The 15,500-nt window shown below is 38.6% G+C and overlaps 2 protein-coding genes across 2 annotated transcripts in view; one reads left to right on the top strand and one right to left on the bottom strand.

Annotated features, from left to right (window-relative positions):
- Nucleotides 1-1,363, bottom strand: part of LOC139442398 (echinoderm microtubule-associated protein-like 2) — a 91,694-nt gene extending 90,331 nt beyond the window's left edge. The window contains exon 1 of the mRNA XM_071223209.1: nt 1,256-1,363. Coding sequence (XP_071079310.1) covers nt 1,256-1,304 — 49 coding nt within the window. The 5' untranslated portion in view covers nt 1,305-1,363. The remainder of the gene's footprint in view (nt 1-1,255) is intronic.
- Nucleotides 1-15,500, top strand: part of LOC139442400 (uncharacterized) — a 28,989-nt gene that overhangs the window by 12,154 nt on the left and 1,335 nt on the right. Inside the window, exons 2-12 of the mRNA XM_071223215.1 lie at nt 2,821-3,083; nt 3,525-3,679; nt 4,442-4,526; nt 7,403-7,535; nt 9,315-9,373; nt 9,946-10,183; nt 11,127-11,197; nt 12,591-12,728; nt 13,190-13,538; nt 13,757-13,871; nt 14,652-14,753. Of these exons, the coding sequence (XP_071079316.1) occupies nt 2,823-3,083; nt 3,525-3,679; nt 4,442-4,526; nt 7,403-7,535; nt 9,315-9,373; nt 9,946-10,183; nt 11,127-11,197; nt 12,591-12,728; nt 13,190-13,538; nt 13,757-13,871; nt 14,652-14,753 (1,706 nt within the window). The 5' untranslated portion in view covers nt 2,821-2,822. The remainder of the gene's footprint in view (nt 1-2,820; nt 3,084-3,524; nt 3,680-4,441; nt 4,527-7,402; nt 7,536-9,314; nt 9,374-9,945; nt 10,184-11,126; nt 11,198-12,590; nt 12,729-13,189; nt 13,539-13,756; nt 13,872-14,651; nt 14,754-15,500) is intronic.

Here is a 15,500-nt window from a genome sequence, read left to right as displayed (position 1 = left end):
GTTTCCCCCAATATGCCCAAACAACACAGGAAGACTACTCTAAATTTCAATAAAATCCTTTTGTTTGTGCCTTAATGACAGTAGACGAATGTTGAAATAGACAATTAGCACACAACACTGTGGCAAGGCTCGCTAAAAAACATACGGGTCCATCAATTGCTGTCAGACAGTATCCTTATGAAACTTGCAGCAATTTTTTATCATATGATTCCACTGCAAAGGGCAATTGTTTATTGTATCATGTCTGTCTCAAAGAAACAAACAGAAGTCCACATACAAATCTTGACAGTTCCCTATTATCCTGATTATTTCTATGTGTCTGATATAAATTACAAAATGAAACAATAATTGCTGTTGTTGGTTGACAATATTTTCCATGCTTACATTCTTCCCTCATTTAATTATCAAATAGATCTACTTGTAAATTTTAGTTTTAATTCCTATATCAATCATGAATATTAATTCCCAAATCTGTAAACTTGTGTTATCATATATAACATAGGATCTATTTAGACATAATGGGCAAATGAGTGAGTTAATTGGGATTAATTTCCTTTTGGAAGCCAACATGGTGAATCTAACCACATCAAGAATAAGGGTGCATGAGCCGAGAGTCGCGACACGAAGTCCCATAAGTCAAGACATAACTCCAAGGGCGCATCAAACACCAGCAGACTCTGGCATGGCTAATATGGATAATGAAATCATCCATCTGTGGTAATATAAAGTCTGTAATATAAAGTCATCTGGGTCTAGGCCTATACTGCCATGAGCATGTTCATGATTACATATTTCCTTATATTCATATTGATATGTATGTTATCATTCTTCAAATAAGATGTCCTGCAGTATTTCACAATGTTACCATGGTTAAATGGTTAATGTATGTTGATACAACTGCAAGTGTTAACGTCACAGTGACACTGTATTGTAGTGATGCAATATAATAATCATTGATTGGCTCTTCAAAGGTAATCGGCAAAACATGGTAGATGTTAATGTGAGAAGGATAAATCTGGGTTATGCTTAAATAATACGGGTATTTTGACAATGTACTTGAAATTATCATACATGTGCAGAAACAATGGTTACAGTCATATATGTACCGTCTAAGACAAAGATTGATTATTGTGACACTGGCAGCTCTTTGAAATATGCAACCAGTTGTCCTGGAAAGGATGAAATCGGCATGCATGTATCAATCATTTTTTTGTCCATGTTTGCAAAATAAGCTAGGCAGGCGATGATTACATACCAACACCGTTAGAGTGAAAGGAAATTGATGTTGTTGAAGATTCATCCATCGCGAAGTCGTAGAAGACTGAATGTTATTGTGTATTACGTCAATGAAAGCGTGGCTTGTCAATTTCCAGGTACTTCCGGTACTTCCTGGTATTACGGACTGAAAAATATGTGCATAAAGAATCTAAATTTGTGTCAAATATTTGTTTATTCATATTTCTTTGGCCCATTAATTTGACAGGAACCGAATGCAGGCATTCATACATTTTATAATCTTTTGACCTAATTAAACAGGTGCGTGCCTGCGATATGACGTCATGAAAGAATGCACGCGCGAACTTTTAATCTATTTGGTGCTACGTGGGTTGAGAAATATGTGAAATCATGTCGCTTTATTGATTTCACAGGCTTCATACAGGTATGCTTATATATGAAATATATAACGTGCATCAGTTTGGTGTAATGAAAGAACATACATGCATAAAACGTAAGCAAACGAACTGACTTTGACACCTTATTTGTTGACCTTTGGGAACTTGAAACATGCAACATTATGCAAAAGCAATGTGGCCTATTTGATCAAAGTAGTATCTCATTAATCATGTTAATAGATGAGAAGTTTGTACAGATCACAAGTGTATCGTGTTTCTCTTGGGGTTGGGGTGGTGAACACTGCATACTAGCCTACTTTGTTATCAAATAATATTAGGTCCTATTAGGGCTTGGACGGGTACCCGGGTCGGCTGGGTACTGAGTAGGTCCTGGGTACCCACAGGACTACCCAGACCTGTGGTTAGTCACGTGATATATTGTTTAATGACAAAAATTATCAAGAACTCTATGGTTACACTACAAGTCACTAATGTTCGCATTTCCTTCTGACTATGCACCAATTTCTTCTGATTTTTCATATGGTTGAATAAAGATATAAGTTAATTCGGCTTCAGTGTATGAATGACCAGATTGTTTAATACATGTATCTAAATACGTTTTGCCAGGGCTAAAAATGTTCCCAATCAGACATGTTGAGACCTCTCCTGAGACCAACAGCGGTTTCCCGGGTAGGGTCGGGTAATAGGGGGGTGGGTACCCGGGTAGTAAATTTGGACTCGTCCCAGCCCTAGATCCTATACATGTAATACTAAATAGTGACTGCAGCTTAATCCATGTAGCCTACCCAGCAATGGGAATGAATGCTGTGTTGTGTCTCATCGACTAAAACGTGTGGGAGGGGTGTTATGAAAGGACAGTGATTACTTTTGTTTGTGTTTGAAGTTAAGAATGAAACTCAAGTGGTCCTTGTTTAGCAACAAAACAAATTCTCTGAGTCCTGTGATTGGATCTAACCACAGACCTGATTAGGCCTAGTTGGACACCTTGCCCATGTGATGGAAGAGGTTAAACCTGTCAGCCAGGATTTCAGCTTTTGCATGTCTCCATGCTCTGGTACACTTGCAATAACCAGGATACTTAACATTCAATATTTGGGTCTACACATGACAAATAACACATTTCTTCTCACAAATATATCCCGAGAGCAAGACAAGTATAGTTATGTTAGAGCTGTTTGTATTTCAGATATGGATGAAAGGTTCATTTATATCCCCCCACAAAGTCCCACACCTTCCTCTCCTGACGATATTGATGAGGAACAATGTTTGTTTGATGACCTGCCCTTCCCAGCATATGGGAAGGAGGAGGAAGTTGAAGACACAGCCTCACAGATTGATGCAGCCACACAAGCTTCTATCAGCCACTGGCCTCCAGATATTAAGTCTGAGAAAACAGTAGCATCAGAGGTTATTGTAGATAAAGTATATTTCAACTCGGGAGAGAAGAAGGTATATATAAAAAAATCACTCCGTGATTGATACCATTTGTATCATTCTCCTCCTGCAAATATTTATCTAGGATATCATACTAAGTACCAATGGCAGGCAAAAAGGAACAAATTGTAATAATATTCCTAACTGGCATTTATGAACTTGTTATATTCTTTATTTAAGATGTATTTTAACTTTAAAGCGTCTTCGTCTTCATAGGTCCTGTTATCAGTGAGCTACAAGACACAGAGACCAAGCCATTATATTTGTGATCACAACCACATTAATAGGCACACCCTCGATGACATTGTCATTTTTTGCAATCAATAATCTGTGTCCCCTGGAACTCTGAAGCATTAATCTTCAATATGTGCCATCTTGACATAGTCACTGACTAAGTTAGTTATTATTGAAACTGCACTAATCAGTGCATATTGCATTGTTTGTTTTTGCTAAAAGGTATCATGGCCGTCAACCAGAGAGTTTTACTACTTTTTGCCCCAAAATACTGATGAGGCATCTCCATGTAGCAGACGCAGAACAAACTCGTCTAAAAAGAACAGAACTCCTCGTACTGCTCTCAAAATGATGGAGAGACACAGAGAAAATGAAAGGTATGCAAATGATGCTGGAACGTGATGTAAATTCTTTCATTAAGTGTTTCATATGTTTACTTATGACATGCTGTTAATCACATATTGAATAATTTGGAAATATATGATGGCATACTTTTAGATATATAAAATAATACTATCATTCCCTGAGCAGGGGATTTATAAAAGTGTTAGAAATTAACATGAAAACTTCATTATCAAATTGATGCTATCTTAAACTACCTAATGAAACTATCTCCATACTGATTAATACCGGGACACATTCACTGCCACAGCTTTCTTTGAAGTTAAATTTGTGTTACAAAATGCTAAAAAAATGCCTTTGTGAGAGAAACTATGTTCTGAAGCAAAAGTACTGAATTTGTCAAGGATATTAATCAAAATAGCATTAAGACAACAGTCATACACTGGTTCATGTGGAGCACAGAGCATTCATAGACTCATTGTTATCTTCACTGTTATACATGAATAATGGTTCTATTGTCATAGAGTATCGTTCCCAAATGACAGAAAACAAACTCTTCCTTCTTGCACACTTGGAATGTATTAACTTGCTTAATAGTATAGGTAGGCTTCAATTATTTTATAGACCTCTTATTAAGTTTTGCTGTATTTGGATAATGTATTCCCAAAACAGTGAGTTCTGAAAAAATGATAATGTCAGCACCTTAAATTATGGTAGGTCATGTAATTGAAACCACATAACTTTTTATTAGGCCTCAACAATGCTGTTGACTTTCTGCATTATGTAAAATGCTTCAGGACTCGGCATCATAACTTGAATGACAGTCTGAGTGAAATCTGCAAAGATGTTCCTGGATCCTCACAGGATGGGAGGGAAACAAAGGTGATCAGTCATTCTGCATGCCACTACACATGTAAATTGTTTGATAGGCATTACTTAGAAGTTGACGGATGACAAGATAGATGTAGTGTATTGGCCTAAGTATTTCTTGAGTAACTAGTACGTAATGATAATGAGATGCCTTTTTGGTTAATGCCTGTTTACTTGGGAACCCACGATGACAATGACAAGCAGACGTCGCCAGTGACGTCACTTCGACATATGATGTCACATCCGAATTGGCAGTGTGCGAAGGTGAACGTGCACCATGTAAACAACACAACACTACACTCCTCCCCGTTTAGAATATACAACACAACCGCGAACAAGTTTAAGCTACACTAGGAGGAGGAAATGCGAAAAAGTCACAATGCGAGAATGCGAGAAAGTCACAAATCAAGTCTTTCATGAGGTAGGCAAAGTCCTTGTGAACGTCGCATCATCATGGATGGCGCCGGTGTGGTGTTGGGGAAAGACATTTCACTTGATGGTGCATCGTCGTTTGGAGTCATTGTTGTCTCAGTGGTGGATGGTGGTGTTGCAGGCTGCTGAGGCATGGTCTGTGATGTCTCAGGAAAAATAGACTTGGTAGTCTGCAAAGTTGTTGGTAACAGCATTTCTCTTCTGTGAAGGATGTCTGCACTACCTGAATCATTGTTAGGAGCCACAATGATGTGATCAATATGCACATGACTGGGGTGATTGTCAATGTCCACAATGTAAGCAAGGGGGCTGATTCTCTGCAATATGGAACCATAGACCCACTTGTTTGGACCTCAAAATCTTCTGACGGCTACTCTTTGTCCAGGTTCAAACTGTCTCAAGGTAGGGTTTCCACCATCATGTGTTATCTTCTGGCCTATTTGTTTCTTTGTAACATGTTGTCTTAGATTTGGCTGGAGCAAGTCAAGTCCTCAGTTCACAAGGTACCACACTTCCGAGAATCTATTCTGTCCGATAACTTGGTTTCTGTAAAATCTATGTCCCGCGTTATTCCACATATTCGTCCAAGAACATTTTCTTGTGACTGTCTTATTCTTCAAAGTTTTTATCTCGTCGCTTGTTTTCTGAATGTCCCGCGTTATTTTACTTATTCGTCCAAGAACATTTTCTTGTGACTGTCTTATTCTTCAAAGTTTTTATCTCGTCGCTTGTTTTCTGAATGTCCCGCGTTATTGCACTTATTCGTCCAAAAACATTTCCTTGTGACTGTATTATTCTTCAAAGTTTTTTTCTCGTCGCTTGTTTTCTGAATGTCCCGCGTTATTCCACTTATTCGTCCAAAAACATTTTCTTGTGACTGTATTATTCTCGTTTTTATCTCGTCGCCAGATTGTAGTGTATTGGCCTAAGTATTTCTTCAGTAACTAGTACGTAATGATAACGAGATGCCTTTTTGGTTAATGCCTGTTTACTTCGGAAACCACGATGACAATGACAAGCAGACGTCGCCAGTGACGTCACTTCGACATGTAATGTCACATCCGAATAGGCAGTGTGCGAAGGTGACGTGCACCATGTAAACAACACAACACGACATTAGACACAATTTTATGGATAACAACTTCTTTAATGCTGTGAAAAGCGACGTTTCGGTATAGATCCTTATACCGTTGTCAAGCAAGACTGAATGAGGGACATAGTACAGAATATATATAGTAGGTGGAGGATTAACAGTAGAGGATTAACAGTAACAACAATTGCATACATGAGTGGGATAACATTGGTAGGTGTTGACAACAAAGGGATGATGCTGTCACAACAAGATGGACAGAGAACACATAGGGACATCAAGCCAATAAACAGGATAAGTGATTATTGTTTGATGAGTTCATAGTAGGCGGATGGGATGAAATAGCCTTGTTCTCTGTTGGTTGATGGCTTGTGGCAGCGATTGTGGACTGCTTCTGTTAGTTTCCTTTAAGTGAAATTGTGGAGGTTGTTGGCGAGTATTTGGACGTTGTCCCAGGTGATGATGTGATTGGGACAGTTGTTGATATGGTCCGAGATGGCTGATTTGCTGTCGGATGTAATGGTGGAGGTTTTATGCTCTTTCATTCTGGTATTGATTGGGCAGGATGTTTCACCTACGTAAAATTGTCCACAGTTGCAGTCAATTTTGTAAACTACACCTTTAGGCTCTTGGGGTTTGGTTGTGTTCCTGCCGGATCTTGTCACTACATATGTACTCATAACAATGTGGGATCTGGGGTAAACTTGGCGACTAAATGGATTGGGACGTTAGGCAGGGTGACTGTTGATTGCGTGTCATCATACTCTGATGGTGTGGGATGTTAGAATTTACTGAAAATATCAATCGCTGGTTTGTCTTGTGGTCCTGATTTGATTATTTACAGCTGGGGTGTATTGCTGGTTGCGGTGTTGAAATACAAACCAAAAAGCAGAAAATGTGAAGATGTAAAGTGATTAATATGTTTACAATTTCTAAAGGAAGTGGTTTGTGGCATTATGACAATAATTAAATCATTGTTATTATCATGTGACCAATAATAGTCACACTGTGTATCTTTGCCTGAAATAAATCACATCACAATAACAGTGGGCCATAGTAAATCTTGAATACAATTAATGTGTATTTCTTTTGAAAACATTTTTGATGAACTTCTCTTTCACAGTGTTTTATTACAGTAAAACACATTAATTCATATTTGATCATTGAGGTTTTGTTTACCTGTTATCATAAGTTTACGTCACATTTAGATTCATAAGTGAAATGAAACTTGCGCCATTTATCCCAGTACTACTAAACTATTGACTAATAACAACGATAAAGTTTACTGAACGTTCATAATAGTGCTTTCTAAATCATCATGGATAATTGTGAATTATTTAGAATACAAGCTTTTCTTTTGATACAGGTGGTGATGATGCAGAGAATTATCAGCTATGTGGCCTACCTGGAGAACACCATTGTCAAACTATGTTCCGAACTGGGTGTCCCCTACTCAAATTCAATGACATCATTAACGTTACAACTTCGCACTGAAATTGGTCAGTCAATATATTACTTGAAATACTGACAAGCTATAACAACCATGATTTTTCCATCCTCCATGTCTCTAACAGCAGGTAATTTGAGAACCTGAGAAGCACAGGACTGGATCCAGGGTTTAGTGTAGGTTTACCGAAATGAGAGCCTTGGAGATGTCGAGGGTGTGGAGAAGTTCCCTCTACTTCATGATTATTGTACTTAGAGCCAACAAAAGTGGGTGATTTGGCTCTGTGTCTTGGCTGTCAATTTACTTCCTGAGGCAAGGGAGTTAACTGTAAACTATAAAAGTCCAGCTTCCACCCTTGCTGGGCTGGAATTTCCAGGCTCGATCATAGCGCCACCAGTGGCTATTACAAGTTATGTCCCTCCTACGTCCCTCCTATTGACCAATCACATTCCATCCCTCATATCACTTGCATTTGCTTCAAATAAAATGGCAGCGTCCAGTCAAGATGATCTGATCGATAATCAAGATCTATATTTAATAAAACAGGTCTTACCCCGCAAAGTGCATCAAATCACTTGAGCACTTTGACAAAAAAAACATGAAAAGATTTGGAAAATATCTGTCAACGCCCAGTTGACAGTACACATGCTTTGCAAATCCAGTAGTCGACCGTAATCTGCACGTTGGAATCAATGTTGTTTACGAACCGGATGTCTAGTTCATTACACGATTTTGATTGGACTATGCATAGACTCATTAGTCCAGCCAAACTGCAACTCTGAAATACCAGCCTAGTTTTGCAAAGGTGGAAACTGGACTTTTATAGTCAGTTAACGCCTTTGCCTCGGGAACATGGCTGGAATATTGTTGAATTCAGGGTATAACAATAAGCAAGTGTGTGTCATAACTGATTTCAAAAGTTGAAGTAGATTTAGAATTTTCACGAAGTCAGGAAGTGAACAGTAATACCTGAAATGTCGCCATGTTTTGGTGGAGTGAGCATCCCCCGACACACACCCTTTGGATCCGCCAGTGGTCTAGATATTGTATGATTATTATTTTTTCAGATGACATTGATTCTAAGGGAATGTGATATTGTTGACCCTCTTAAAATACTTGTCTGTTTTGTTGTCACTAAGAAACGATCAGAAATAACAAACTTTAGAAAGTTACATGGTGAACTGATACTGAAAATGTTGAAAAAGATTTTATTGAATTGGTTTAGTGATACTTTGGTGAACATTTTCTATTCTGTTTTCTATCAAAGGTGGCTGGCATGTTCCCGAGTATTGAACTACAAATGTTTTGAACTGATTTTGGTGATTCACTTGAGTTTGTTTTATCCAGGTTTTACTGTAGGTCACCAAAGTAGAAAAGTTGTAAAACAGGGTTTTTGCTAAGGTATTTACACCATTTGTTAATGGGGTGTTTTCACAAGTGACATTACCCGTGAAGATCCAGGGTAGAATAGGTCTTCAGCAACCCATGCTTGCCCTTAAAGGTGACTTTGCTTGTCGTAAGAGGCGACTAACGGCATCAGGTGGTCAGGCTCACTGACTTGATTGATGCATGTCATCGATCCCAATTGCATGGATCGATGCTCATGATATTAATCACTGGATTGTCTGGTCCAGACTCAATTATTTACAGACCGCCGTCATATAGCTGGAATATTGCTGAGTGCGGCTTTAAACAACAAACCAATCACAAGTGACATACTGCAGTGTCTTTACCCCACAAATGGACTGTAGATTGTTTATTAAAGGTTGTATTATTGGTCTCAATATGATCATTCAGTTGTATGTAGTTGTATGATCATTAATCATTTCAGAAAACAGATCTGTTTACACTGACAAAGGAAACAAAAGTAGGAATGAAAGAGACTACATGGTATGTTTGTCTTGAATTGCAATATAAGGTCTAATGATGTCCTGAAACATTGAGGTAACAAAATAATTTGCAGTCTGTGACTTTTGCCACTGGTCTGAAGCCCAAGTCTAATAAAATTCTGTTCAGTCTTGTTAGCTCATATGATAACACTAAACTTTACTGAAGATGAGTAAATTTGTGTTTTAGTACAATCTGTGCCCAAACTTTTTGAATCCACGCACCTGAACTTTGCTCTTAGCATCCTTTTCACTTGATTTTACTGTAAACATGTAGCATTTATTATCTGATTTTTCTAAACCAGACAGAATGTTACTAAACTCAGTCCTCGTAGTTTTGGTTGAAGTTGCAGACTGAATATATCATGAAAGGACATACGGTACTTAAAATCCATTTTCTCAATATGAGGAAAAGTGATTCCAAAATGTAAAAATTGTTGAGCATTTGGTTCTTCAAGAGCCCAAATAATTTTACCAAATATTTGAACATTTTTGCAGTCCCAGTAATCATTTTTACTGACCTGTTACTGTTGTTTCATATCTATCTCTCTGTATCATATTTTGATTTGTAAATAGAAAAAGACACCCCTGAATGACAAGCGCAGTTTGAGTCGGCGGTTGAAGCTCTCATCTCCTACAGTCGACTCCACCAGCGACCACCAAGTGCCACAACACGTTCCCAGGGCAACAGAGAGCAAAGACTGCTCCCAGGATTCCACAGTGCCAACCTCCTCCTTCCTGCCCTTCTTCAATGACAATGCCGTCGCACCCTGGTTTGTCAACACGGAGCCGGAGGAGGAAGTTGTCAACTCATGTGAGGACTGTAATATCTCACTCAAAAACAGTTTACGCTGGATGTGACATCAGATGAAGCCAAGTATTCGATACAACCAAAACAATATTTATCCTTGAGAAGTGGTTTAAAGTGTATTACGTATAGAATTTGGGACGTGATTAACATAGTCATTGGGCAACTTTATTATTAATGCTGACTCAAATCCTGGCTCATGTGTCGAATCAAAAAAAATATAATGTCAAGACAGCTCAAATAAAATTGCAGGTGAAAGCATTAACTAAACGTTTCATCCATAACAAATCTGATAAAATAAGATCTTTAACACAGATATGAACCCTCTCTGCTTCCATAGAAGGTCACATAGAACTTTCTCATCAGACAATCAGTCTAGGTTTTTAAATTCTCTGTATGAGTGAAGCATCCAGAGCAGCATATCTGATTTCTGTATCTCCGAAATCAATATAATCAAAGAGATCTGAATGCAAAAATATACAGCTGTGGTATTGTATTGTTGTGGATATTTTATATATCATGGGTCTGACCACCAAAGCATCTACATCCAAAAGGATATGCTGTTGTGTTCTGCGGCGGCTTTCTTTTGCTAACATCGACTTTTCCGAATAAGGCCAAAAAGGAAAAAGATATGTAGCTGACATGTGATTTGTTCGAGAATCCATGTATCCTTCATTTTGAATATGTGCTGAAAACTTGCTCAGGATTCACGTGATCTAATATAGAGGTTTTGTCAGATCTTCACATTGAGAGGTATCCTATCATAGTCAAAGATCTGATTTCAATGAGACAAGATTTATCCAAAACAATTGTGTTTATTGTTAACTTGATCCAGAAATGTTTCATTTTTTTTATACATACAGCATGTTCTGAGAAATGTACTACATTCTGTAAAAGTTTTTGGTAAAAAAAAATCTTCTGTTTTTAACTCTTACAAATTTGTTTTTAGGTGAATATGACCCCTTCTTCAGTCAAGAAGTTGAAGCAAATGATTGTCTGAGGTTTTCTTCATCTTTGATGGTAAGGCATAGTTTGTATTTTTTCTTAGATTTGTGTGACCTGTACATGCTGCTTAGGTATGATACAAATTAGGAAAAAGAGATATATATACTACTTCCACTAAAAATTAGTGAGCGATTTAGTATTGTTTTACACCACTTTAGCAATATTCCAGCAATATCAAGCCAGGGGACACCAGAAATGTGCTTCACACATTGTACCCATGTGGGGAATCGAACCCGTGTTTTTCGACGTAAAAAGAGAACACTTTAACCACTAGGCTATCCCACTGCCCCCACTAAAAATTAGAATGGATATGCCGCATTAAATAAACATAATGATACATAATTAAGGATGCTGCAGTGACCATGAAGAAACATTGTCTTCACATATATATATATATAGATAAAGATAGATATACTCTTTAAAAAAAAGAAACGCAATATTGATATTTGGGGTCATTTAAAGCAAAATTAGTGGACCAAGAGGTGCAAAATGGAGAGGTTTAATGTAATATAGTGTCAGTGACAAATTTCCTGGATCAAAATGATCACAACAAGGACATGCAAACCATTAGTCGAGAAACACGTACAATTCGGAAAAAAGGCCCCCAGTGCATTAACGAAAGGGCATTAACGTCATATTGAGTCAACAACATCATCAACAAAATCTGCATTGGTGTCGACAACAAAGGGTATAGCCTCAACTGTGATGGAGAGATGTCTTGTTCAGTGACAAATCAAGAGCACGGGTCAACAGACATCTGGGAGAACGTTATGCTGGAAAGTGCGCACTGGAAGTGGACAGGTTTGACTGGGGTAGCATTATGATGTGGGCGACTATCTCTCATCATGGCAGGACAGGTTTGGTCCCTATCCAGGGCAATCTTACTGCTCAACAATACATCAACGAAATTTTCCTATCGCACATCCTCCCCTGGCCCTCCAGATCCCGGGATTTGAACGCGATAGAGCACCTGTGGGATGAATTGGATAGACGGCTACGCTGACGTCAACCACAACCCCAGAAGCTGCAGCAGTTGGCTTTTGCGTTGAAGGCCGAGTCACAGTGAACTACCATTACCCAGGATGTAATTCGCATACTCGTCTCTTCCATTGGCAGGAGATGTCAGGTCGCTACCGATTCCAACGGGGGACATAAGCGTTATTGATGGTAGCTGACCTTCACCTTTGACTTTTCCTATGTACCAATAACTGATATGACTACAATCACCAGGTGTTCTCTCCACAACATTTTGGCTCAATACCTTGTATAGTTCCTTGTATAAATGTATTTTCCTAGCTCACACAAATCTAGCTTTGCGTTTCTTTTCTTTTTTTGAAGAGTATAGATATAATTTGAGTTAATGCGGCGGCACTCACTCACTCAGTTGATTCTCCTGAAACTGTTACAGGAGCCGAGGTCACCCCAGCTACCTGCACGCTACTTAAGCCACATTGTCCCGACCTCCTTGAGTCTCCTGTCCAGCCCTGACCACAGGGAAGGCAACAAGGAGAACACAACAACCTTCAACCTCGGGGGCAACATCATGGCAAGTATATACGTGTGACAGGACCCCATGCTCACAGCAGGAGCTGGCAAAATGTGGGACATTGTATGGGTCACTTCTCATGCTGTCCGCCACGAGTTCTAGATTTGAATTTTCATATAGATTCTTGTTATAGAATTAGAATATTGCCTACTGTGACATAAACAACTTTCACTCATTCAGCTTTCATAAGACAATATAATCAATGTTCATGAATCTTCTTCTCACGAAAGCAAATACTAGTACATTGGCAAAACCACCAATGTCAGAACATTTTAGTTTTATGACACAAAAAGAGTCATATTTATAAATAATTTACCAATGGGAAGCATAGATATAGGCCCAGATCAGTTCAACAGGCTGATATTCTTTTTCTCAATTCAACTAAATTCATTTTTCTGCATTATTATCAACATGTGTACCTGTTTAAATTTTGCTTTGAAAGTAATTGTCTTATTTTCAAGAATATTGGCCAAGTTGATTGGTGCAGAAGTGAGCGAGACACGAGCTTCGACCCTGACCTGCCACATTCTCAAGCCGTCTCCCCTGATAACGTTTTGCAGACCATCCAGATCCCCTCCTCCTCCTCGGCCTTCCTCACTCCCCAGCAGTCTTCTCTTGCCTCCAAGCTGGACCCACTCACTCCAGGCAGTAGGAAGAACAAACGGAAGCAGTATACACCCAAACGATCTCCATTCAATAACTTAAATATTAACTCAGCTGATACAAGGAATCAGCATTATTTTGATGTTGAGGATGATGAACGTTTTCAAATGGAGCCTATTAATTGTGAAGTGGATGCTATTGGAAATGGTACGATGATTTTCATTTACCATAGGCCATAATCATAATGTATGCTTTAGTTATTATTGATGGATCATATCTGTATATAAAAACACTTGTTTTGTCAATATAGATTAAGAATTACATGTGATCATACAAATGTAGAAAATATTTTGAGTTGATAATTTCTAAAAAAAAATTGCATGTACTTATTGGAGAAGGGCACTGACATTGACCTTTCACTACAGAGGAACCTGAAGACGTTTCCCTCCAGAGTCTCGGCCTGACGCGCAGCCAGAAGTCCCAGATTGCCCAGCTTCAGTCTCAGAGATCCAGGCCTGCCTCGTCAACCTCATCAGAGGGGTAGGTAGACTGTGTTCAAAATGTCAGAATGTTGGGCCCCTTACAGCAGTATTTGTGCTGTATCGATGACTGTCTCAGGTTTTCACTTGGAGAACCACCATGACCTGACTGACTGTCATCATTGTTTCCTGGTATGATTACTTCCTGATGATGGACCATCACTGATTAGTCTGGTGCAAGATATATTTACAGACAGCCTAGATCTAGCTGTTATATTATGACTACAGCATACATTAATCTGAGCAAGCAGTATTGTAATGTGTAATTAGCTTGTCCATTGAAGCCACCTAGGAGGATGGGGGCAGTGTTCTAGGATTCCTGAACCAGCTGCATCCCTCAGCTGCCAATGTCTGCTGTTTGTGGGTTCAAGTCCCAGACATTTCTGGTGTCCCCCCGCTGTGATATTGCTGGAATATTGCTAAAAGCGGTGTAAAACCATACTCGCTTGCTCACGAACGAAAGAAACGAACGACCCAGACGTACAGTTGATATGCTCCTAATCCAAGGTCTGTCAGCACCATACTCCCTACTGGAGTCTCTTGGGGCTTTTGTCCCACATTGACCCGACACATTATGATATAACATCAGTGGTTTAAAAACACTTTCATGTTAAGTTTCCTAACCAGTACAGGTTAATGTTAAAGTGTGTGCTTTTATCTTGTTGATGGAGTGATGTTATTTCATCTTTACTCCCTTTACACCCAATAGAATAGAGCATGCTTGAAAAGGTACCTTTTTCTGTGGCTGTTTATATTTCATCTAAAATGTTTTCTTCTGCAGATCAAGGGATGTGACAAAGTCGGGTAAAACTGATCTGCGGAAAACTTCCTGGATGAATGGATTCATGATGTTCAGCAGATTGAACAGGAGAACATTCATTAAGTATGAAAACCATATTTATGCCACATATGAAGGTTCGAAAAGCTTGAAAATAAGATATATTTAATATAATTGTATAATGAGAATGTTTTCAGATGCTGTACAATTTGATACCCTTCCTGAAATGGCCAATTTTGAGAAGCTCTAAATGTTTCATTCATGATATTTTTTCAAGCACAAAAAAACAATTATCAATTATGTTAACATTTGATATATATTTGATATAGTTGTCTATAAGTTGTGCCTTTATAGTAGATATTATCTGTAACAAAGTTCTGTATATCTTGACCATTACTTGAGGCTTGAAAACATGTACCGGTATTTTTAATTTCCTTTAAGAAGGCATTAAATGTAATAACCAAATTTCATCTCATATGTCAGTTGTAAAGAAATCAGTATTTAAAAAAATAGGTTTTTTAATTTTGTTTTTATGACTTTTGCTTGTCAGAGTTCTCTGTGTTGTGGAGACCCGTGAAGATTCCGGGGTAGAATAGGTCTTCAGCAACCCATACTTGCCGTAAATGGCGACTATGCTTGTCGTAAAAAGCGACTAACGGGATCGGGTGGTCAGGCTTGCTGACTTGGTTGATACATGTCATCGATCCCAATTGTGTGGATTGATGCTCATGATGTCAATCACTGGATTGTCTGGTCCAGACTCGATTATTTACAGACCACCGTCATATAGCTGGAATATTGCTGAGTGTGGCGTTAAACAACAAACCAACCAACCAAAACTGTGTTGTGGAA

Source organism: Haliotis cracherodii, unplaced genomic scaffold (assembly GCF_022045235.1).
Source record: "Haliotis cracherodii isolate W230 unplaced genomic scaffold, xgHalCrac1.p SCAF_5, whole genome shotgun sequence".
NCBI classification, from domain to species: Eukaryota; Metazoa; Mollusca; class Gastropoda; order Lepetellida; family Haliotidae; genus Haliotis; species Haliotis cracherodii.
Note: the sequence above shows the minus strand (reverse complement) of the source record. Positions and strands in the feature narration are given on the sequence as shown.